Source organism: Halichoeres trimaculatus, unplaced genomic scaffold (genome assembly GCF_033239565.1).
Source record: "Halichoeres trimaculatus isolate MK-OKI-2021-1 unplaced genomic scaffold, fHalTri1.1 fHalTri1_scaffold_11, whole genome shotgun sequence".
NCBI classification, from domain to species: Eukaryota; Metazoa; Chordata; class Actinopteri; order Labriformes; family Labridae; genus Halichoeres; species Halichoeres trimaculatus.
The window spans coordinates 2509737-2532003 of record NW_027437189.1 but is presented as its reverse complement, the minus strand read 5'-3'; the positions used below and the strand labels follow the sequence as shown (position 1 = coordinate 2532003).

The 22267-nt window shown below is 41.4% G+C and overlaps 1 protein-coding gene across 1 annotated transcript; it reads right to left on the bottom strand.

The window, feature by feature from the left end:
• Positions 1-14764: 14764 nt before the first annotated feature.
• mrgbp (MRG/MORF4L binding protein) lies at positions 14765-20133 on the bottom strand. The gene is made up of 5 exons (XM_074682475.1): positions 19909-20133; positions 17903-18024; positions 17718-17799; positions 17562-17636; positions 14765-17481 (listed from the first exon to the last, which is right to left on the bottom strand). Exons 1-5 carry the CDS (start codon positions 20048-20050, stop codon positions 17231-17233), a joined length of 672 nt encoding a protein of 223 aa, XP_074538576.1. The 5' UTR covers positions 20051-20133; the 3' UTR covers positions 14765-17230.
• Between the last annotated feature and the right edge of the window lie 2134 nt (positions 20134-22267).

The following is a 22267-nucleotide window of genomic DNA, read 5'->3' as shown; positions in this document are numbered from 1 at the left end:
ACAGATGGCCAACGGTTTCAGGTATTGGTGTGTTTTGGCCTCTCGTTTACACAGGAACGGCGTAGAACAGAAACTTTTGAAAACGACCTCTAGATTGGAGTTGTTCTGAAACGCTGTAGCCACCATTGCCGTGGAAACATTAAGCCGAAGTTTCCAATGACAACGCTAGTGATGGGTACCTTTCACATTTGAAACGATACGGTACTGATGCCCGATACCTGGCAATCGGTCCCGGTACTCAGCGGTACTAATTTTTGGTACTTTTTTGTGTTTATGTGGCAAAAAATACTAATTTGTTTAATAATAAAATATTTCATTTTTCAATTTAATATAATTATTCTACAATATATAACCTTGCAATGCTGTGTTCATGTCCAGAATGGAAAATCCCCTACTCTTCCACTCCCTCACAGTCACAAAGATGCATTTAGGTACCTACATGTGGTACCTTTTGGTTTTACGTGTATCGGTTCCCGGTACTTTTGACAGAATTCGGTCGGTACCAATAAAACTACCTAATTCCGTACCCATCCCTAGGCAACGTTGACGCCTTGCACATGCGCAATCGTCATCTTTCACTTCTGCTCTTAGCATTCACCAACACACCTGATGATCGGCCCAACTCTACTTCAGAGGAAATCTACCAAAAGCTGCTTCTGGACAAGACAGTTATAGCACCACCCACAGGCCTGGCATGCTTACTACAGCGTTTCCTCTGTAGAAAGAACTCCAGGAGGCCATGGTCCAACGTGTCGACGGATTCACCAAAACAAAAGACTTCAGAGTAAAAGCCACAAACACTCACCTGAGAATTAGAGAAACACTTTTCTACAGGAAGTCATTTTCCCGTCTCGTTTGGAGAGCCGCTCTGAATTAATCTGAGCTGAATCAGAAGATGTGTGGTTGGGGAAAGGACATCAGGAAACTCAATTACAACAGAAACTATTGAGAGTTCAGGAAATCCAATTTGCCGTGAAGTGACTCAGACGGAGGCGAACAGAAGGAGCAAACGCGGAGGGAGAGCCAGGGGAGGAAACACTTCAGAGGAGAGTCTGAGCGAACAAAGACACAACTCAGAGGCAGGAACTGTTTCATAAACATGCCGCACACCTCCACGCTTCCTGTGTGACCTTTTTCAAACGATCAATACGGCGCAAAGCTGCAGAGTTTATCTGCTTTTCTGAAGACTTTTGACAACTACAGAGAGAGAAGGAGGGGGGGAAGGAGCTGAATAATGAATGAGTTGTTTACTGTCTAAAAGGTCCAGACCACCAGAGTCCACACACACACCCTCCTGTTTTTGCTCTACATAGCGATGCATGTCTGAAAAACAACCATACAAATCACGGCGCCTCCCTCTGGCTCTTTCAGACTCATGTTTGCTCTGACACCAGCGCTCATTGATGCGGCTCAGGATTAGACAAAGACGTGTAGATTTTGTCTGGTCTTGGAGCGAAACCCACAAAGACAGAGGCCCCGTGTGTGTGTGTGTGTGTGTGTGTATGTGTGTGTGTGTGTGTGTGTGGTTTTATTAGCCTTGTCCCAATTAGTCTCACACACACACATGAAATCTCAGTCAGCTGTGACTCGTGTCGCAGACTCTGGGAGCTTGTTTCTGCTGCTTTTTATTCATGTAAATGGTTTTTGGTCTGCTTCACACTCAGCCAAACGTCTTTAATTATAAAAATCAAAACATGACCCGTTACGGAGGGTCGGCGAGGGTTTAGGCGGCGCTGCAGATAATTGGCTGCACTCTGTTTCTACCGAACCACTTCTCTAACACGCCAGGAAAATCAAAGGTTCGTCTCAAATTACAGAGTTTTATCATTTCTGGATCAGGCTCGTGTGGACGTTTACGTCTTCAGAGTGAGCTGGAGCCGGGCAGACTGGGTTTGGAGACTCAGGTAGAATCAGGGACAGACTTTGGTCTCTTCTTCTGTCTGTTCAATCAAACAGGTCTGAGTCGTCTGCTGCAGTTTTAAGGACAGGGAAGGACAGACAGTCACATGACCTGAAACACTTAGAATCCCTAAAACTTAAACCATCATGCGCAACTTCTTTCACTTTAACATGCAACTTAGAGCTGCCACTATTATGTGTAATATTCAACTTTTTTATGTGCAACTTCTGAAACTGTCATGCAATTTTTAAATGTCACTTCTAGGTGCAACCTTTAAATGTCGATATCATATTTCACTGCCATGTGCAACTTCTGTCACTATAACGTGCAACTTTTAACTCACTTTCATGAGCAACTTCTAATTGTTACCATCATGTGCAATTTCTACTGTAACTATTATGCGCAATTGTTAACCGTCAATATCATGTGCAATTCCGACCCTAGTGTGCAACGTATTTAACTGCCATGTGCAACTTCTGTCACTACAATGTGCAACTTATAACTGCCAATATCATGTGCAATTTTTTACTTCGTTATGTGCAACTTCTAAACGAGACTGTCATGTGCAAATTTCAAACTGTCACTTTAATGGGCAACTTCTTACCCTCACTATCATGTAGTGGCGCAACGGATCATCATTGATCCGTGATCCGTTCTGATCAACGCAATCGGTTCGGCACGCACATGACCCGCAGATTGATTTCTGAAAAAAGCTGTTTGCTCATCCGCACACATCTTTTGACGAGCGGAGAAGGGAGGTATGCAGTTATGATGATCAGTAAGATATTGTTTGTTCACAGCCCATAAGAGAAAATGTTGGGCCAAAAAAAACAGGGGACGGTTCCGCGCCGGAGGACTTCACTCCGGCTGAGCAAATTGGTGACTGAGCGGTCTTTTATGCCCGCCCAAGAGAACCGATTGGTCAGCGGGCAGTCTGTCACACCCCGTGAGCTCTTATCCTGGAACTTAACCTGCTCCGGACCAGGTTTGGCGTTCGGCATCAGTTACCGGGGCAATGTGTCTGGATAAAAAGAGATCCACATTCGTAGTACGGAAACTTATCCAGGAAGTTATCTCTCTAAGAGCTAATCCAGCTTCGTAGTACAGGCCCCAGAATTCAGAAGAGCAGGGAAATCTGTGTGATGAGTTATACAGACGGCTCGAGAGCCAGCAGTGTCCTCTAACTCAGACAAATCCTGAAGAGTGTCTGTAACCAAGTTCCACTCGTGACAGCAGTAACACTCAGCATCCGTGGGCATTGAGTCACAGCTCAGACATTTACACCACTGAGTATTTCCGACTCTATCTTGATGTCCAGTGTCCACGGATGTTTCCTCTGTATTCCTTTCAGTCTCCATCTGTAGCAGCTCTTCTTCTGTGTGCTCCGGTTCATACAGGTATCCTTTTGGTTCCAAAGTGAATGAAACTTCATCGTCGCTGTCATAGTCACTCATTTTGAATTTCCTACGCTGCCTCACAATCCTTAGAGTACAAACAAAAGAATTACGATACTTGATCAAACTTACACGAGGCTAAAACCAGCGCTCGAAGCACAGCTTGTTTACATTCCCTACAGCTGAAAGGAGGAGGGGGGACGGAGCGCACTAACGCTGCGCGGAAGGACACATGACCAGTTAGTTAGGTCCAGATAAATGTTTATATTTCCGAAGACTTAATGCACTTAAAAAATATTTTATGTATCGTACTCTTAAACTGTGGTATTACTTTTTGATTTTAGTTCTTGTAGGCAGAGAAAATAGCCTTTGAATATGGTACCGTCTGTCCCTGTTAGCGTCTATTTCCTCGTCACCATCGATTAAAGTTTGTGTCTTACTGAGGGAGAGGAGACAACTTTCTACTGTATCTAATGCTCTTAGTGGTCACATAGAGCTCATACAACCCCACTTCAAAAAAACTGAACTATCCCTTTAAGTGTTTCTGCTTCTTTTTGTGTTGCTGTCATTCGCTTTTCTTTCTTCCCTGACTCACTTTTTGTTTTTTAACGTTCTTTAACTGAAGGAGAAGTTTTAGTGAATGAAATGACAGATTTCTCTGATGACGTGTACAGAGAGGTGTTAATCATCAGTGTTTACTGGTCTCCTACTCACACACACTCTGGGACAGGAAGTGAATTTCCTCCCAGGGCAGAAAAGTTTTTCTGGATGAAAACTCTCCTGACTTTTCAGACGACGATGTCGAGTTACAGAGTCAGAAATGAACTCATCAGAAGTTCAAACTGGAGCAGATTGAGTCCTCGGTGTCTAAAGATACTGTGCTCATTAGCATCTCACACACACACACACACACACACACACACACACACACACACACACACACATCAGCTGTTTGACTCATTAGTGTTGAACTAGCAGCCACTGCACGAACTCACATAAGATCGTCTTTGTAATCATCGTACGCTGCACAACGGGAGGCCTGGGACCCTGAGTGTGTGTGTGTGTGTGTGAGTGTGTGTGTGTGTGAGAGTGTGTGAGAGCCTGAGGTTTGATTAAAAAGCTCTTTTGTGGTTTTGAGATGCTAATCTTTCTATTATCAGCAGGATAAAAGGGAGTTTAGCTGCTTAAAGACAAACAAATGACTTCTGGCACACACACGCACCATACATGGCTAATGAGCGCTTTGTGTGAGCGCCTCTTTGTGTGTGTGTGAGTGTGTGAGAGTGTGTGTTTTTAACTAACGGACAGAGAAACGTCTAAATTTGTCTGAGCTCTCAGGCTCCTCAACGACACCTGAAGAAGAAATCCCCCTCGCCGCAGCGACAGGAAGCATTCATGACATCACTCCTCATGTCGGCTTACACGCCAACGCCAACTGTGATGTCACCGCGCGGGGCTGAAAGGGCGCTCCAGCAGCGAGCGGTGTGAAGTCCAGTCTGGATCCAAGAGGCTTTCAGGAGGAGGATTCAGGTTGTGAGTGGCAGCTGACAGATTAACAGCTCCACCAGCATGTTGACGAAGCTTTTCAGCCTTTTTTTACGCTTTGTTTTGGTTCAAGCTGATCCTCTGAGGAGCTTTTTGTTTGGTCAACAAGAGAAAGAATTCTTAGGTCGATAAAAATTGATCTTCCAAAACTTTCTTTGCTGCTTCCACCAGCCCACAGATAGATATCCAGGTAAAAGACTGAAGATCGAAACACCCACAGCCCCAAACCCACTCAATGTTACACAGCCATACTGAAATAAACAGTCCCTGAAGTCCCAAGAAGATCATATTAATCAGTCCAGTGACGTATGGAGGAAAAAAAAGAATTGCACTACACCTCCAGAGCAGTAGGGGGCAATAAGAGAGAGACAAAGGCCATTTTAATGACCCCTTTGACTGCGGCCTTAAAGGGCAACTCCGTTTTTTTGACACTTGGACCTTATTTATAGGTGTGTGCATGCTCATATACTCACTCAGACAAACATCGTGCAGCTCGGAGTCCTTCAGAAGTTATTTAGATCCAGCTGATTTTAGCCGCACTTAGCGGGGGCCACGGCAAGGGAGCTTCAGCGCGGGACATAATCTCTGCAAAATCGCTCATTTCGGCTATATTTTTTCATCCATGGCCAGTGTTATCATAAAGTCAGCTCGTCTACCGTCTTCAGACTACGACTTCGAGTTTGACGGTTGTCCTTACCGGTTTGAGCCTGAGTACACGGACGAGGAGCTCCATGAAAGAAGGATGCAGAGGGAGAGAGACGAAGAGCTGACTCGAGAACAACAAACAGGAGCACATCCACGACTCAATGCGAACTGGTGTTGCGCTTGTGGACAGTGTTCGCCTATGGCAACAGAAGAGGAGTGTGTTTGTGATAACGATGGATAGCGATGGATGAAAAAATATAGCTGAAACGAGCGATTTTGCAGAGATTATGTTCCGCGCTGAAGCTCCCTTACCGTGACCCCCGCTAAGTGCGGCTAAAATCAGCTGGATCTAAATAACTTCTGAAGGACTCCGAGCTGCACGATGTTTGTCTGAGTGAGTATATGAGCATGCACGCCTATAAATAAGGTCCAGGTGTCAAAAAAACGGAGTTGCCCTTTAAATATAACAAGCGTTCTAATGTAAGGCGGCGACAACAAATCAATAAAATCATTAAAAATCGATCAGTAAAAGCGCTGACAATGTTTTTCCATAATTGATGCACTGTGCTGCGACATTACTGTTTTAGTTTCTCTTCAGTTTGTTTGTCTTCTTCCTTTTTGTTAGCTTATTAACGGTTAGCAACTAGCTGAAGGTGCATTACCGCCACCTACTGGACTGGTGTGTAGATTACAGCTGTGGGGCTGTATGCGTCACATGTAAACAGATCAGCGTGGCGGAGGAGAAGCCGAGCCGGCAGGTGAAGGGAACAAGTAAACACGAGAACAACAGCAGAGCCGGAGAATCCGTTCGTCCAAAAACTCCAGAGTTTGGGAGAACAATATTTATTTGCCTTTTTGACTCACTAAGTTCTTCATCTGATGATATAACAATACATTTTCTGTTATTTTGCCCAAACTGTTGATTATTTAAGTGAAAAAACATTCATATCACTTTTTACACTTTATAAACATAGCATCTGGTCAGTTTAATTGCAAATTTTACTATTGTGCATTCTCCTCTTTTTTTTTTTCCAATTCATCGATTAATCGTTAATATAATCGTCACAGTAAGCGATTGGTAAAATAATCGTGAGTTGCAGCCCTGCTGATAATTCAACTGGTGAGGGCATGCATTTCACAACATATAAAGGAGTGTGTGAGGGATTTTGTAGCTCCTCACCTCGCTGTGAGCTCCTGGCTCGTCATCGATGAGCCCAACAGCCCATATAATCTACACTCCAGTTCAGTAGGTGGCGATAATGCACCTTTAGCTAGCTGCTAACCCAGGGGGTCTGCAACCTGCGGCTCTGAAGCCTCATGCGGCTCCCTGACTCCTTTCCAGTGGCTCCTTGTAGATTTGAAAAAAAAAAAAATTAATGAAATACAGACTCTTTATTTATAATTTTATTATTAATTAATTATTTGTCTCATTATTTATTTATTTTTTAAAACTTTTTGCAATGTTTTTTAAATTATTTTTTTTCGTAAACTTTTTGCAAATTTATAAATAAAAATTCCATTTTTTTAAGATTTTGCAAATTTTTAGATTTCATTTTTTTTTTAATTTCTGCGTTTTTCCCCAAAATTTTTGAAATAATTTAAAATGGAGCAAGTTTGTAAAAAGACAGTTTTTTGTATTTTTTTAATGAAATTTTAAAATTTAAAATATTTTGCATTTCCAGACATTTTTTGTATTTATTTTTTTGAAAAAGTCAAACTTACTGAAATATCTTATTATCTATTTATGAACTTTATGATATTACATAGTTTTCTAAATTTTTAATATTTGAAAATTTATTGAAAATAGAAAACTGATACATAACATGTACAATTTTATAAACACAAAATCTTCTCTTTCAGCTAATTATTCACCAGATTTTTAATGTTTCAAATTTATACACTTTTTGTCTTTATTGTGAAGATAAAGTAGATTTTGTGGCTTCTGAATGACTTTAATCCAGGTGAGCTGAGGAAAAATGGCTCCTTTGAAAGTGAAGGATGCAGACCCCTGTGCTAACTGCTGAATTATCAGACAAAAAGGATGAAGGAAAATAAACTGGAGACAAACTAACACAGTAATGACACAGCACAGAGCATCAATTATGGAAGAACATTGTCAACGCTAGTAGCTAATCGATTTTCACGATTTTATTGACTCAAAGTTGTCGTCCAAATTATCAGATCCTGATCACGTGATTACCTGAAACTTGGCACCAAAAGACGAGGCATGTTTCGATACTTAGTAGTGCTGAAGCGTTCCGGTCAGTGCGATGAAAGAAGAATTTCGGTACCTAGCGCTCCATGTAGCATGAAGCTAACCTTATGTCAACGACTTTCTGGGGATCCCAGCTAACATAATGTGATGTAGGATGTTAAGTTTAGCCAACAGGAAATGATGTAGCTTTAGATAAAACGGCATGGTGCATCGCTAACATGATGCTAATGCCATTCAGCTAATTTTCATATCATAGCTGTTGTTAAAAAACAGAAGAAGAAACTTTTCCTCCTTTCGTCTGTTTGATGTAGGAGGACCACGATGATACCGCCGCCCCGAGCGCACAGCTGATCCAAACCCAGTTTTCTGTCTCTGCTGAGAAAACCATCAGCAGGCACGCAGCTTCCACTTCCTGTAGCTCTCAGAGGAACCAGCCTCTGAACATAAACATTATGTAATATGTATACGTGCTTTAAAACGGGTCGGGCCACATCCAGACTCTGAGTCTCTCGGTACTGCTGTGAAATGGGTTGGTCCGTTGGCTTCTTTCTTGGTGATATTTAGTTTTTCTTGCAGGAGTTCAAAGGTCGAGCGTCCGTCTCCGCGTGCCGTGATCACAGCAGGGATCAGAGGGTTTGTGATGCTCCGCAGCCTGACTTGAAGATGAAGCCCTAAGTAAGGCTGCTAATGTCCCCGAGGGAACCTACAGGGGAATAATTTATGACTTCAGACGTTATATCACACTCAGGTTCTTTCTCCAGCTCCTCTTCACTTTCCAGCCGTCACTGCCTCACATCCCTCGTCTCTGATTGGCTGAGAGGGGCGCACGTCCACAACAAAGAGCGGAGCAGCATCACTATTCAGGAGAGGACGCGCCGACGGAGTTTGATGGACTGACGGAGACATGGAGGAGGATGGAGGGAGGCTAAAAGGTGAGATGGAAAGAGTTTCTGTAGGAGGACGGCGATGTGGGAGGAGGGCGCTGATGTTTCACCATCGATCTCGCGTTGCGCCGTCTTCAGTGGGTGAAGCATCGCCGAGCTGAACTTTCCACAGAGCTTCAGGTCAGAGATACCCACACGGGTTTGCAGAGACGGCTTCAAATGGCTGAGAGGAAAGTCTGCAGCGAGCGGAGCTGCCGGTTTCAGAGGATCACGAGTTGGAGCGCCGAAAAAAACAAGACTCTGCAGGAAACAGCAAACATTTCACCGAGCGCGTACACGCTGAGAAACACAGACTTAATCAGCCGTGAGATCTCCAACCTGGCCCTCTGAACTCAGGGTCACAGAGACCCAAACACACACTGCTACACTCTCTCAGATTGGTGTGTGTGTGTGTGTGTGTGTTTTCTGGTTGTCCAGCATCCCCTAAGTCTGCCTGTCTGTGTGTGAATACGCCTACTAACTTGTTTACATAATCCAGTATGAATAAACATGAGACGATTTATGAATAAACATGGCTGAGGCAGCGCTGTGAACACACACACACACACACACACACACACACATTCCTGCAGAACCAGCAGCAGTCCATCATCCATGGGCCAATGTTTCGAGGTTTAACACAAAGTGATCACCACTCTCAGAGCCATGTCTCTGTTTTTTAATGCGGTGACTTCTACTCTAGAGCTACGTCTCTTTTTCTCATGCGGTGCCGCCTGAGGGACTTGGAATCTGGTCCATCCAGTCTTGGTTTTGGCAGGCAGGGCTGGGACAATATGCTATTCCCGCAACTTGATTCTATTACAATTTTTTGGGTACCAATTCAATATGAATTGCAATTCTACGATATTTTTCTTTTTCTTTCAAACACCAGACCATGTGAAAAAATTGAATGATAATGTCTACAGACTATATCAGGAGCCATATTTTCCCATAAAATGCTAATCATGTGAGTCAGAGAGAGACATTTTGCTCTCTGCTGGAGAAAAGTGGAACTTTTTTCAAATCCAGTTTATAAAGAAAGACTGAAATGAAGAATTTGAGGTTAAAAAAAAAAAAAAAAATTTGAATTTTTTCACCCAACCTTTTTTTCAGTTGTGACATTGTCCCAAAGACTCCCTCATTATTATAGCAATGATTAGCCTAATATTAATACTATATAATAATATGAGGGGACTGAAAATGCTGTAGTAAGCATGCCAGGCCTGTAGGTGGCGCTATAACTGTCTTGTCCAGAGGCAGCTTTTGGTAGATCTCCACTGAAGTAGAGTTGGGTCGATCATCTGGTGTGTTGTTGAATGCTAAGTTCAATAGTGGAGCAACAGATGCTCATTTAGTTAAAGACAGTCACAGATTCAGCAGATTGAGCAGCACAAGCTCAACACGGTAGATCACCACCATCCTAACAACAGGACTGCTGTCCTGTTGGATGAGCGAAGCAGTGAGAACATCGGCTTACTGTTTACACGGCAACGCTGTCGGCAGCGTTTCAGAGAAATCCCACTCTGGAGGCTGTTTTCAAAAATTTGCGTGTTAGGTGACTGAAACCGCCTTTTTTGTGTTTCACCCTAAAACCGTTGTTGTATAAACGACCCCTTGGGCTCTGTTTACATAACAACAGTTTTGGGAGAAAAACTTTCCAAAGCAAAAGTGAAAAATTAAACTAGCTGTTTGAGTTAAGGTACTTTAAAAAAAACTAATGGGTAAAATGAAACAGTTTAACTGTTTACTCTCCCAGGTTCATTACACACATATTTGCCGTGGTGTTAAACCACAGCAAATAGCGGCAACCACTGGCGAGGAGGACTTACTTGATGTAAGATTTTTTTGCCTTGTGTATCAGCTGATAGTATTGGCAGCCTTTACCCATAGACTGTATAAAACATGGACGTAGTCTCGCTGAAGTCACCATCTGTTTCTGAAACGGAAAATGAAGCAGATCGGCTATAGCGGCCATATTGGTAGTGGCAAGGGCTTCACCTACAGCCATAGGGCGCCGGCCGTCATGTGACCCCCAGCTGTGCCTCTTATTGGGGGAGCTCGCGATCTTAATATCCTCTGAACGCCTGCCGCCGCCGCCGCCGCCCCCCCCTCAGATTTAAGGGTCTAAGTATTCCCTGAACAGATGAGTCTTCAGACGTCTCTTAAAGTAGAAAGGGACTCTGTGGATCGTATAGAGTTAGGTAATTCATTCACCATTTGGGAACAACAGAGGAGAAGAGTCTGGCTAGAGATTTGGAGCCGCGCTGGGCTGAGAGCACCAGGCGTCTTTTACAAGCAGAGCGTAGTGGGTGAGAGGGAGTGTAGACCTGGATGAGGGACCCCAGGTAGGCAGGAGCTGCTCTTGTCAGTGTTTTGTAATCCAGAAGAAGAGCTTTGAATTTGATTGGGGCTGGTTCAAGACAAGACGTGCTGCTGCATTCTGGGTAATCTGGACAGCTGAAGGAAGGCTTTAGCTGAAGGTGGCGTTCCTTCATCGTTATGGAGATATCAGCCAGACACACTGATATCCGAGCTGAGACATTGTTGCGTTTCAGCCTCTCACTTATACGTGTTTTCAAGTGTTAAATGAAAACAAAAGATAAAACTTATTGTAGTTCCACATTCTTCCTGCAGAGGGCAGTGGTGAGTGTTGGACTTAAAGCATGACATCAGGGTGACTCCAAACAGACCTCTGCTCGTCCCCTGATGCCGGATGCCTAACGACGCCTCGGCGCTCTGTGGGATGGGTTGGTGAGTACGCACACACACGCAGAGCTCTGGGAACTCGGAGCTTCATGAATATTCAGCAGCCGTTCTGTCGTTCGTTCTCACACTCATTCGTTCTGTTTTCCTCTCAGTCAAACTGACAGGTCTCTCAGGCCGGATTGACACTCGTCCTTCTAAGCTTCCCCTCTTTCTTTCTCTCTCTCCCTCCTCCTCCACTTTTCTTTCCCCTCGGCTTTGCTTTTGCACTCCAAAACTCTTTCATAAGTGTTTTTCTTTTTTGCTTCCACAAACTTATTTACGTTTCCTGATTTTGTCGTCCTTCTCTCCCCTCTCTTTTATTTTCTCTCCAGCTTTCTGATTTACTTGTTGAACAAAAGACATTTTTAAGATGTCACCTTTCTCTGATGAAACTCCAGATGGATGTGTTTCATTATGTCTGACATTTAACGGAAGAAAAGATCAATCAGAGCAAAAAAATAATAATAAACAAATGAAAAATAAATCCAGTTGGTTGCTGGAATTATGAGCTTTTTGGCTGCAGCAAAACAGATTTACAGAGAGGAGGAATAACTAACTGCTGTAGGATTGTGAATATGTTGTCCATCCCTCACTTTAAGCTATGCTTCTTTTTTAGCTAACTCCTTTTTTCACGACTGTTAGACAGAAAAACAGCCAAATATCACCTCAAAAACATCAACCACAGCAACACAGATCCAGTCAGACTCTTAAAGAAACTAAAACCAGCAACAAAGACACAGAAAACTTATATTTGACTCACTTTTCTTCGCCTCTTTGGAGTAAATCCATCCTCTCCTCATCCTGTCAGCCGAACACGAAGCTAACGGTTCACGAAGCTAACGGTTCACGATGCTAACGGTTCACGATGCTCCGTGTAAATACAGTTTAATCTTTGTTTATTTCGTCTCTTCTAATGTTTACTGGCTTAATTTAGATGTTTTTAAATAACTCTGTAGATAAAGTGTCGTGAAAGTGTCCGTATGTGTTTTTTTGGATACGTAATCAAACTTTATTGAACTCAACTGGCGTCCGGTTCAGTCTACAGCATTGAGGTGTAGTACCCAATTCTCGCCGCTACGCACATCCTCGTTCGCTTGAATGGAGAGTGAGGAGGGCGCTGTTTCCCCAGTTGATATAATATTTGAATTTAACGGCAAAAATGCACAGATATGGCTTTGAATATCATCCCGGAAGTGAATTATTGTGATATTCAGTATCTAAAATAAAGGAGAAAATAAAAATAGATAATTTTTTGTTAATTTGAACCCTTTCCTTTTGTGTTTTTCCCTTTTTTCCTGTCTTTAATCTCTATTTTTCTTTCCCTTTCCTTCCTTTTTCTCAGTCCAGCCTCTTCTAATGTTTTATTTTCTCCCTCTCCCCCCCAAATGACTCAAAATGATCTTCCTCACAACTAAAACAGCTGAACAGATCCTGATTTTACTACTTTTCTACACAAACCACAAAGATGACAACAATCTGCTCAGAAATAAAACGCAGACTGAAAGTTAAAAAAAAAAAAAAAAAAAAAAAATCCCCAGTTTTATATTTCATGTGAATTTGTAGAAAGCAGTGGTTTGAAGGCCGAGCACGTAAAAGCAGATCAGACAGATGAAAGCAGGACTCCTGCAGCTTTCAGACTTTTACTAAAGCCTGACCTTTTCCTACCTGAGCTCAGGTGATGTTTGTCTTTACAGCTCCTGACCCCTCAGATCTGGAGACCAATTACTGCTCCACATCTGTTAAGAACTCATTTAAAGGAGCGTTTTTACACTTCTGACCCCAAAAACTCTGCCTCACCGTGTTTCGGTATTTTATTTTCAACTTTCCAATGCACTTCATCAACACACTGGGTTATACTCACAAATCTGTGTTCCTTAGTGAACTATAACTGGAAAATTTCATCTGTTAGTGGAACATTTTGGTCAAAACTTGTCTATAATGAGCTTTAAAAAGCATTTTTTAACTATGTGGTTTAACAAAAATCAGGAGCTTTGTGTCCGTAAAGGCCACCGTCTTTCAACCTCACTGCCAGATATTAATAAATATTTACATTTCTGCACCCTCTGGCTCTAAGAAATTATCGTTATTTGTCTTTATTCAACCTTATTTATGCAGAAGCACTCAGATATTTAAGATCTGATGGACTCAGTGAAGCTTTTGAAGCCTTGTCTTGAAAACTGTCAAATTTAAGTGTTGTTTTGTTGTTGTTTTTTGGTTTTCTTTTAAGAGAAATGGGAAAAATGAGGTTTAGAAAAAGAAAACACTTAAATCTCATTAATCTTGATTTTTGTGGAAGCTGTCTCTGGAGCTGATCAGGATCCTCAGCAGTGGTTTTCGTCCCACAGCAGGAGCACAGTGCCCCCTGGTGGCTGAAACAGATACTCCACAGTCTGAGTTTAGTTTGTTTTATTTGGATGATAAAGCTCCCTGTCTCTCAGGAAACGTTTTGAGTTTCTGCTGGTTTTTAAAGCCCTGGATGAAACTCTCTGCTCCTTTAAATCCTGTTCAAAGACTCACCTGTTAAGAGCTGAATTTAACTTTTTAACTTTTTTTTTTTTTTTACAGCACCTCTGTTTCCTGAAATATAATGATCATTTTGTACTTAGGCCCATTTAACCACAAAAAAGGAGAAAAGAAAGAAAAAGATAGAGCAACAAAAAAATAGAGTTAAGAGAGTTCAAAGAATAGAACCAAAAGAAAAGAATCACAAAAGGAAAAATAAAGCATGAATAAAAGAAGAATGAGGAAATTACAGAGAAAATAATAAGAGAAACAAATAAAAAACAGCTTAAAGAAACAAAAACAAAGAATTACAAAGAAAGAAAAAGGTAGGAAGAAAGATAAATTAAAAATAAGACAGAAAGAAAATTAACTGTGAAAATAAAAAGAAGGAACGTACATAAAAGAAAATAAGGACAGAAAAATAAGAGGAAACAAAAAATACAACAGAAAAAAAGAGACAAAAGAAAGAAATAATTCAAAGAAAAAAGAATCAAAAGGGGAAAAAAATGAAATTAAAAAGAAACAACGGACAAGAAAAAAACAATGAAAGAACAAAAAAGACATTTTAGAAATACAAACGGAAGGAATAAATGAAAGGACAGAAAAATGAACACCAAAAAATCTGAAAAATACAGAATGAAAAAACAGAAAAAGAAGGATAGAAATACAAAAGAGAAAAAATGGCAAAAAGAAAAATAATAAACAAGCAGAGGTAAATCAAAAAAAGACTTCATGAAAAATGAATGGAAAAAATGAAAAAGAAAAAAAAGGAAAAGGGAAAGAAAGAAAGAAAGAAAGAAAGAAAGAAAGAAAGAAAGAAAGAAAGAAAGAAAGAAAATGACTTAATGGAAGTTGTGTTGATAAAAATCCAGAAACCTGAACGTGATCTGATCTGAGTTCATCTTTAATGACACAAACAGACTGTAATAAATAAAACATGAGAAAAATCTAAGAGGACATTTTGTTTTTCTGATTCACCGACTGAACGTCCAGCACGTCGTTTTCACACAATCTGAAATAATAAACGTTTACACACGCTGCACTCTGCATCATAACGAGGGTACCAGGAAATTCAAGTCTACATATTTACAATTACAAGCTTAAAATGTTCAGGTATGAATAAAACAGCTGAGATTTATTGCATTATATTGAAATCCTTCAGAAATCTGTTCTCATCGTCTCTCTGGACCCGATTAACAGTCAGACGTTTAAAACTAAAAAAATATGAAAGAAACTATAAAACACAAGCCTACAAATAAAATAATCTGAGTTTAAACCCCTCATGGAGCCTCTCTAAAAGGAAAATGGGAAAAAAAACAGCCACTCTGACCCATATTTACATTATATAGAGACAGCAGCCTCCAGTGGTTGTAGTGAGTATTACAAGATAATTAGCAGAAATCACAAGATCAAGAATAAACTGGTTGTTTGTAAGATGAAAAGTACCCAAGAGTCAGATTAGATCAGGTAATCCAGTTTTGGTTCTGGATCAGACTTCTAGTTTGTGTCGTCTCAAACTTTTTAAGGGCTGAGATCAAAGGTCAAAGTCCATGACACATTTTTTATAACCCTGAAGACTGGTTTACATTTCTGCATCAAATCAATGTCCTAGCCTACTCTGTAGTTTGGCTTGGTCGTAGAAGACACCCCGATGTCGTTGCTGAAATATTAAAAGTGCAGTTCCTCAGGTGTCCACTAGAGGCTGTCTGCAGAAGCACCAAAAACCACACACACACCCATTCAAAAAGCCAATGTCTAGCAGAAAACAACACATTTACAGCCTGGTTAAAAAACTCAAACAAGGCTTCATTAAGATCAGCGTTTCTAACATGGTACTGTCGACGATAGGCTTCAAAACTCTGTATCACAGGCAGATGGATGACATCACATAAACTGCATCTGCATATTACAGAATCTATGGTCTTTTTAGACCTCTTCCAACCTTGATGTCCATCATCGTAGTCCTATTTGCACCTCTTCCCAAACGAAACTGTGCATCAAAAGGACATAGAGTACAAGCCCTGTGATTGGTTCACTGAGCAGGATCATGTTTCCTGTATTTACGACATCGGAATTGGACGTTTTTTTCTCCACGTCGCCGTCTCCTCTCTATTCTTACTTGTTATAGCCAGGGTATAATATTTGTAGACATGTATGAAAAAATGATAGGATAGGATATGGAAGCTCTGACAATTGTACAGACCTCACTGCCCCCCTGTGTTTTGGAGGGGTACTGCAGACTCATTGATACTTAAAGATAAACCAGGCTAATATATTTTTTTCTTTTTTTTTTCTTCTTTTTTTTTCTTCAAAAAAAGAAAGAAAAAAAAAGAAAAAAAGAAAAAAAAGAAAAAGAAAGAAAAAAAACAGGCTTATATTATTAATGTCAAGGTACCACAACGCCCTTCAGTGCAAAATACAGTTTGAAATTTGTTTAAACAGTCAATATTATTTGACAAATTTTGCGTTTTTGGCCAATTTTAAGGTTTAAATCTCCAGAGACACTAGAAAAAAATGAGATTTGATTACCTGATCCTATAATTTTGTCTTTCAAACCCCTGGTTTTAGGGTTTTTTAGGGTGTGACCCTATAGGATACCTGTACTCTGATCAGATCACTTAGGATTACCTGATCTGTGATGGAAAGTCTGGCTCTTGTGGTCTAGTTTCTGTAAAATTAAGTTAATTTGGGAATACTGGGGTGGGAAAAAGTAAAGAAAGGTTTGACTCCTGTACTGACCAGTTTTTGTGCCTTAACCTAACCAAGAGTGACTGTTTCACCCCTGTCGTCAAAAGGAGGAAGCGCTTGTGTCTGAGTTTGGCTGCCTGTGAGAGGCCTGAGAGACAAAACTGAGGGCAGGACGGCGTCACATTCACAAACTCACTGTCTTCACCTCCTCCACACCAGATTACGTCACAGAGACAAAAAAATCAAAACATAAGAGATAAAAGTTGATCAAAGACTTCAGGGATCGATGGAAGAAGCTGATCCGACTCCTTAAGTCATTTCATTTTAGGGGCTGAGTTGCATTGTGGGAAATGTAGGCACCAAATTTAGATGAGACAGAGCTCTCGTAGCAAAAACAAACTTTTCTAGGACAACACGCTGACACAAATTAAAAAAAAAGTAACTGAAGTGGCGTCTGACCCCGTGGTCAGAGATCAGGTGGCACTCGGATCATGTCGTGTCCTGAAAGGCCGTCACAGCAGCGACCTGTAGAGTTGTGTCACTTCCTGCTGCTGAGGTCACATGATGAGGAGAAGCAGGAAGTTTAAAGGAATGACGCTCCTCCTCCTCCTCTTCTTCTTTCGGCTGCTTTTGGTCATGTGACTCCGAGCCTTTCTCCCCCTCCCTGTCCCTCTCAGGTGCGCCTCCTCTTGGCTCCTCCAGGACTCGCCGGGTTGGAAGATGACATCAGTTTCTCAGCAGCTCTACTCCTCTTTCTCTTCTCCGCTTCCTTCCCTCCTCCTCCTCCTGCTGCTCCTCCACCACCTCCTCCTGCTCCACCCGCTGCCGCTGCTGCTCCTCCTTCACTCGAGCCTTTATCCCGCTCTCGTTCCTTTTCCCGGCTGCTGCTGGTTCGCTCCGACATCTTCACCGATGAGTTACTTCCTGAGGAGTTAGAGACACAGAGGAGGAATGAAGATTTTTATGCCGCTCAGAGTCTGGATTCATTTTTAAAAAGACGGTACCTTCTTCGTGTGTGGCTGGAGGCTCCCTCTCCATCCTGAACTCCTCTTTACTCTCCTCCTCTGAACAAATCTTTCCTGTGATCACACAAACACACATTAACACTAACAGGATCCAAAGATTTAAAAACTTGGTGGATGAATGAAGCTCTTCCTCACCTTCTTTCACTTCCTGGATGATGTCATCAGGCAGAGAGAAACTCTTCTCCGAGTTTGGAAACGGCAAAATCTCTGACTCATGCTGCAGAATGAAAACACACAGAAAGGTTCAAAGCATGTTCAAAATTCAGCTCCGTGTGTGTGTGTGTGTGTGTGTGTGTGTGTGTGTGTGTGTGTGTTCTCACCAGAGCCTGCATGTCGTACATGGTTCCCAGATGGTCCCAGATGACTGAGGAGGAAACCTGTCGGCCGATGTTCTGACTGAATTTATCTCTGATGCAGATCATGTGGAAGTGACGGTTCACACCTGAGCGCACAGAAACACACCTGAGTCAGAAACTTGAAATACAACAACCCTGACCTGCAAAGACTCACAAGAAACTTTTAACACAGTAGAAATAAAATCACACCAGTCTATTTTACCTTTCCAGTAAAATGATCATTACCTTATTTGAAATCTTTTAAAGGGGACATATCATGCTTGTTTCTCCTTTTCACTATGCCAGACTAGGATGCCTGTAAAGCATTTCTGCCCTCAGTACAAGTCATTTAGTTCCTTCATTGCCCCACAATAGCGTTCTCAATATCCTCATTTTAGGCCATTCTGAAGATCTCGTTGAAACGCTCCGTTTGGAGAATGACCTCCAGTAACCTCGCAACGTCACAGCCCTTTGTGCTCTGATTGGTCGGTTCTATCAGAGGGGCGGAGCGGGTAGAGCCAGGGGGCGGTTTTTGCAGCGTGGCAGTATTTATAAAATCCCCATATTGAATGGAGCAGACCGAGCGAGTTTGCTGTTTGCCAAAACTTCACCGTAAGGCATTGATAGCACTAATAAAATGGGAGAGTGTAGGATACGTCCTTTTGTATTGGACCCAGAGTCAGACCCGGACGGTTCTGCAGCTCAGGAGGAAGAAAATCCACCTGGACACAGATCATCTCAGGACGCTTCAGTGCGGTGAGTCAAAGCGGTACTGTAACATGTATAGTTTATACGTGGAAATATAGGCAGACTTCACCAATAAACTATTTCTATAACAGGGCTCCATCCTGCTCCTTCACTTTTCTCTGTCTGTTTTATCCATCATGCTGAAAGTGTAGTCTAAAGATCGCCTCTACCGTCAGTTCCTCACTATGTTATTACCGCAGCATTATTGTGGTCCAGGTTCACAGAGCATGTCAGAACAAGCATGCAAATATCACAGTCTCACAAGTATTACGACGTCTGCTAAAACTACGGTGTTTTAACTGCTAATTCACCATGTAAAGCCGAGCTGCTCAGCAGAGCAGAGTCCCTGCATCCAGTATCTGAGGGGGGATACTCGGCTCTTGGTGGGTGTATCCCTCGGTGGCGGTTGTGTGACTAACTGACATCACAGAGGAGGAGCTGCTTTATCAGATTACTCCAATAAAAAGAAAGGATCCTCGTGTCGTCACGAAGGTCGAAATCTCGAGGCCAAATGGCAATGACCTATTTTCAGAGGCATCAAATCTCGTTCTAGGATATCAGAAAAAATACAATATCTCATTTTTTGAAAATTCAGGGGGTGAAAGGTCTTGTTTTCAACTTTATTATATCATATGTAAATGCTACATACCACTTTTTGCTTTCCGTGCTGCTGCCCTGCACCCTTGGGACATGCCTGGCTTGTTATTATGAGCCAATAACAAGTAAAAATGTCTGCAACTACATACATATAAGGATTTTTTTAACCAATGTGACGTACTTATGGAGTGAAATGTGATGACTTTTTCTGACCTAAGCCTGCTAAAATTAGTTTTCAGACATATTCCGAAAGATTTACAGAAATTCACCTGGTTAGATTTAAGTTTTTTGCAGTGTAGACATTCAGTCAGCTGTTTGGGGGGCCGAAGGTTAACTGAGTAACTAATGCAAGGTAAATGTAGCTGTTTTTAATTATTCCCACAGAAAATACATAAATGCACGTAAAATAACTGTTTTTAAAGCTACACAAGGAGAGTAACTGAAGGTAATGTTGGAAAAATACTTTTTAACATTTCATTTCTGTCAGTAAAATGCGTGGGGAACCCCTAAAGACTTCCAGGAGACTACAATGTGTCCGTGACCCACAGTTTGACCCACACTCGGCTGAACTGGCTGAACTGGGTAACTCTGCCTGAACTGGCCGCTAACAGCTAACAGGCTAACACCGTTAGCTCGCCGTTTCTTACCCACGGGTTTGTGTCCGATCATCGCGTGGAACAAACACACCTCCACCTCGTGGCTCCACACCACCGAGTCCTCCCCGGGGACCAACCCGGAGTCTGGAGGCTTTTCATCGGTCTGATTTAGAGTCACGTCAGCCTCCCCCATCTTCACCTAAAAGATAAAACAGCCTGCAGAGCTAGCAGCTCACAGCTAACGGCTAACGAGAAGAGCCCCTGACTGTTTGGTTGCTAGTGCGCCTGCGCGGTCTGTGGAGTAAGCTTTTCAGAATAAAAGCGGCAGGTTTCAAGCGCAGGCGTCAACTTAAAACTTGGTTTTCGATTAAACATAAGTATTTTGACAAAAAACTGACCTTAATTCCTCAGAGTTTGATAAACAGTTGGTATGTGATGAGTTGGTTTATAATAGTATCTTTGTTTTATCTGTTATTTTTACTAGCAAAATATTGAGTCACATACATATTCACATCCATGTTAAATTTTACAGATAAAATAGAAACATCTATGATTAATTTGTTCTCCCTTCAATTCTTTCGTCTTATTTTTATTTTTTCTTAATGAAGAAAATTTAATTTTGTCTGGAAGAAAATCAGTTGTTAAATTTCTGGGTATGTTGATAAAGTTTTATTAAGCAGGAGTAGGATGTTTCCTATTTTTAAAAATAGAATAGAATAGAATAGAATAGAATAGAATAGAATAGAATAGAATATTCTTTATTGATCCTTCTTGGGGGATTTTTTTTGCCACAGCAGCTCACAAAAAAGTGCAGTGATGCAATAACAATAAAAATAGAATAATGATAATAGAATATAAAATTAAAAAATGAAGAAAAATAAATAATAGAAGAAGTATAGAAAAGTAGAAAAAAATACTACTATTCACATATTTATATAGGAGTGAGGTATATATACAAGAATCCCTGAATCTCCTTGAATTTCCCTGAATCTTCAAATCTAATGATAAACAAACAAATAAATTATGTAATAATGACGAATTTACTGTCAAAGTGATCACTATTGTTCTTAAAATGACACAAAATAAAAAGCTTGAAGTGTTTTCTCACCTGAGGGTGTTCAACAGGTTAAAACAGAGACAAGGCGCTAGTTTCCATTTATCGCTTACTTTAGTGCGCATGTGCAGACGCAGAGAGCTGTTAAGGCTGAATAACGGCGCTGTTGCAGGTGATCCAGCTGTGACTACAAACGTCCTCGTTCTCTCCCTTAGTTTCCTCCAATCTTTCATCTGTTGTATCTATTGTGGGAGAGCAACAAGTGGAGGACACAAGGGTAGACGTGAAGAGTTTGGAACGCAGCCCAGAATGCAGAGCTCCGCCCGTTAGAAGCACTGACTGTAGTTACACACCGTGGTGAACCTGGACCGGCAGAAACGTTGACTTCCGCCTGTTCCAAGACTGTGATTATAACCTGAAGGATCATTTGAAGATTTTTTCAATCAATCCGTTACCTTAGACCTCAAGACTTTTTATTTTCTCCAAGAAAGAGAAGAAGAGGAGACAAAGAGGAGGTAAAGTAGGATGTGTGAAAGTCTTGCTTCCTGTCCTCTCATAGTGTATCTCTGAAACAGACGTTTTGAACTCTTCTTCCAGGAAATGGATGTTTCTATGCAGCTCGAGGACCCCGGATCAGACTCTGGTGATCCCAGCTGTCTGTCTCTGAAGAGTGATCGCTCCAAAGGTCAAAATCCACACTTCAGTAACGAACCAAGACCTCCAGACTCAAAGTGAGACACTGACTCTACTGCAGAAGTTGTGTTTTTTTCCAACACATGTGATTTTTACTCATGAATGTGAATCAATTAAACACATTTACATATTTAATCTGGTTATAATCTCTTTTAAACACACTTTATTTAATCTTTATTTTGTCCCTTTGGTGTCCCATAGTGTCTTTACACCATTCACAGCTCATAAAAATCCATATTTTCTCTCCCTGGTGTTTCAGAAAATCCATATTTCAGCCTCTGCCTGAATCACTTTGTTTTAGCTGCTGTCTCTTTAAGGCTCCCTGCTTCACAAACCCCCTTCACTGTGATTGGTCAGCCCTCTGGAGGTCTATAAGAGGCATAGCTCTTGGGAAATATGTTTGAGTTTGGTTCATTGGGTTTGGTTTTTTAGAAAGAAGAAAATTAAAGGTCATTTCTGAAATCAAGAAAAAAAAAGTTTCTCAAGGCTTCATGGGATATGATTTCAACATGTTTCAGATTTCGGTTGAAGAGAGGAAGTTCAGACTCTGACGATCTCAGCTGTCTGTCTCTGAAGAGTGATCGCTCCAAAGGTCAAAACCCACACTTCAGTAACGAACCAAGACCTTCAGACTCAAAGTAAGTTTCTGATTTTATGATTTGT

Coding starts and splice junctions, on each gene's coding strand:
- mrgbp (XM_074682475.1), bottom strand. CDS start 20,050: ATGGGGGAGGCTGACGTGACTCTAAATCAGACCGATGAAAAGCCTCCA. Junction 17,800..17,902: donor TGTACGACATGCAGGCTCTG/GTGAGAACACAC, acceptor TTCATTCTGCAG/CATGAGTCAGAGATTTTGCC. Junction 17,482..17,561: donor TCCAGCCACACACGAAGAAG/GTACCGTCTTTT, acceptor CTAACTCCTCAG/GAAGTAACTCATCGGTGAAG.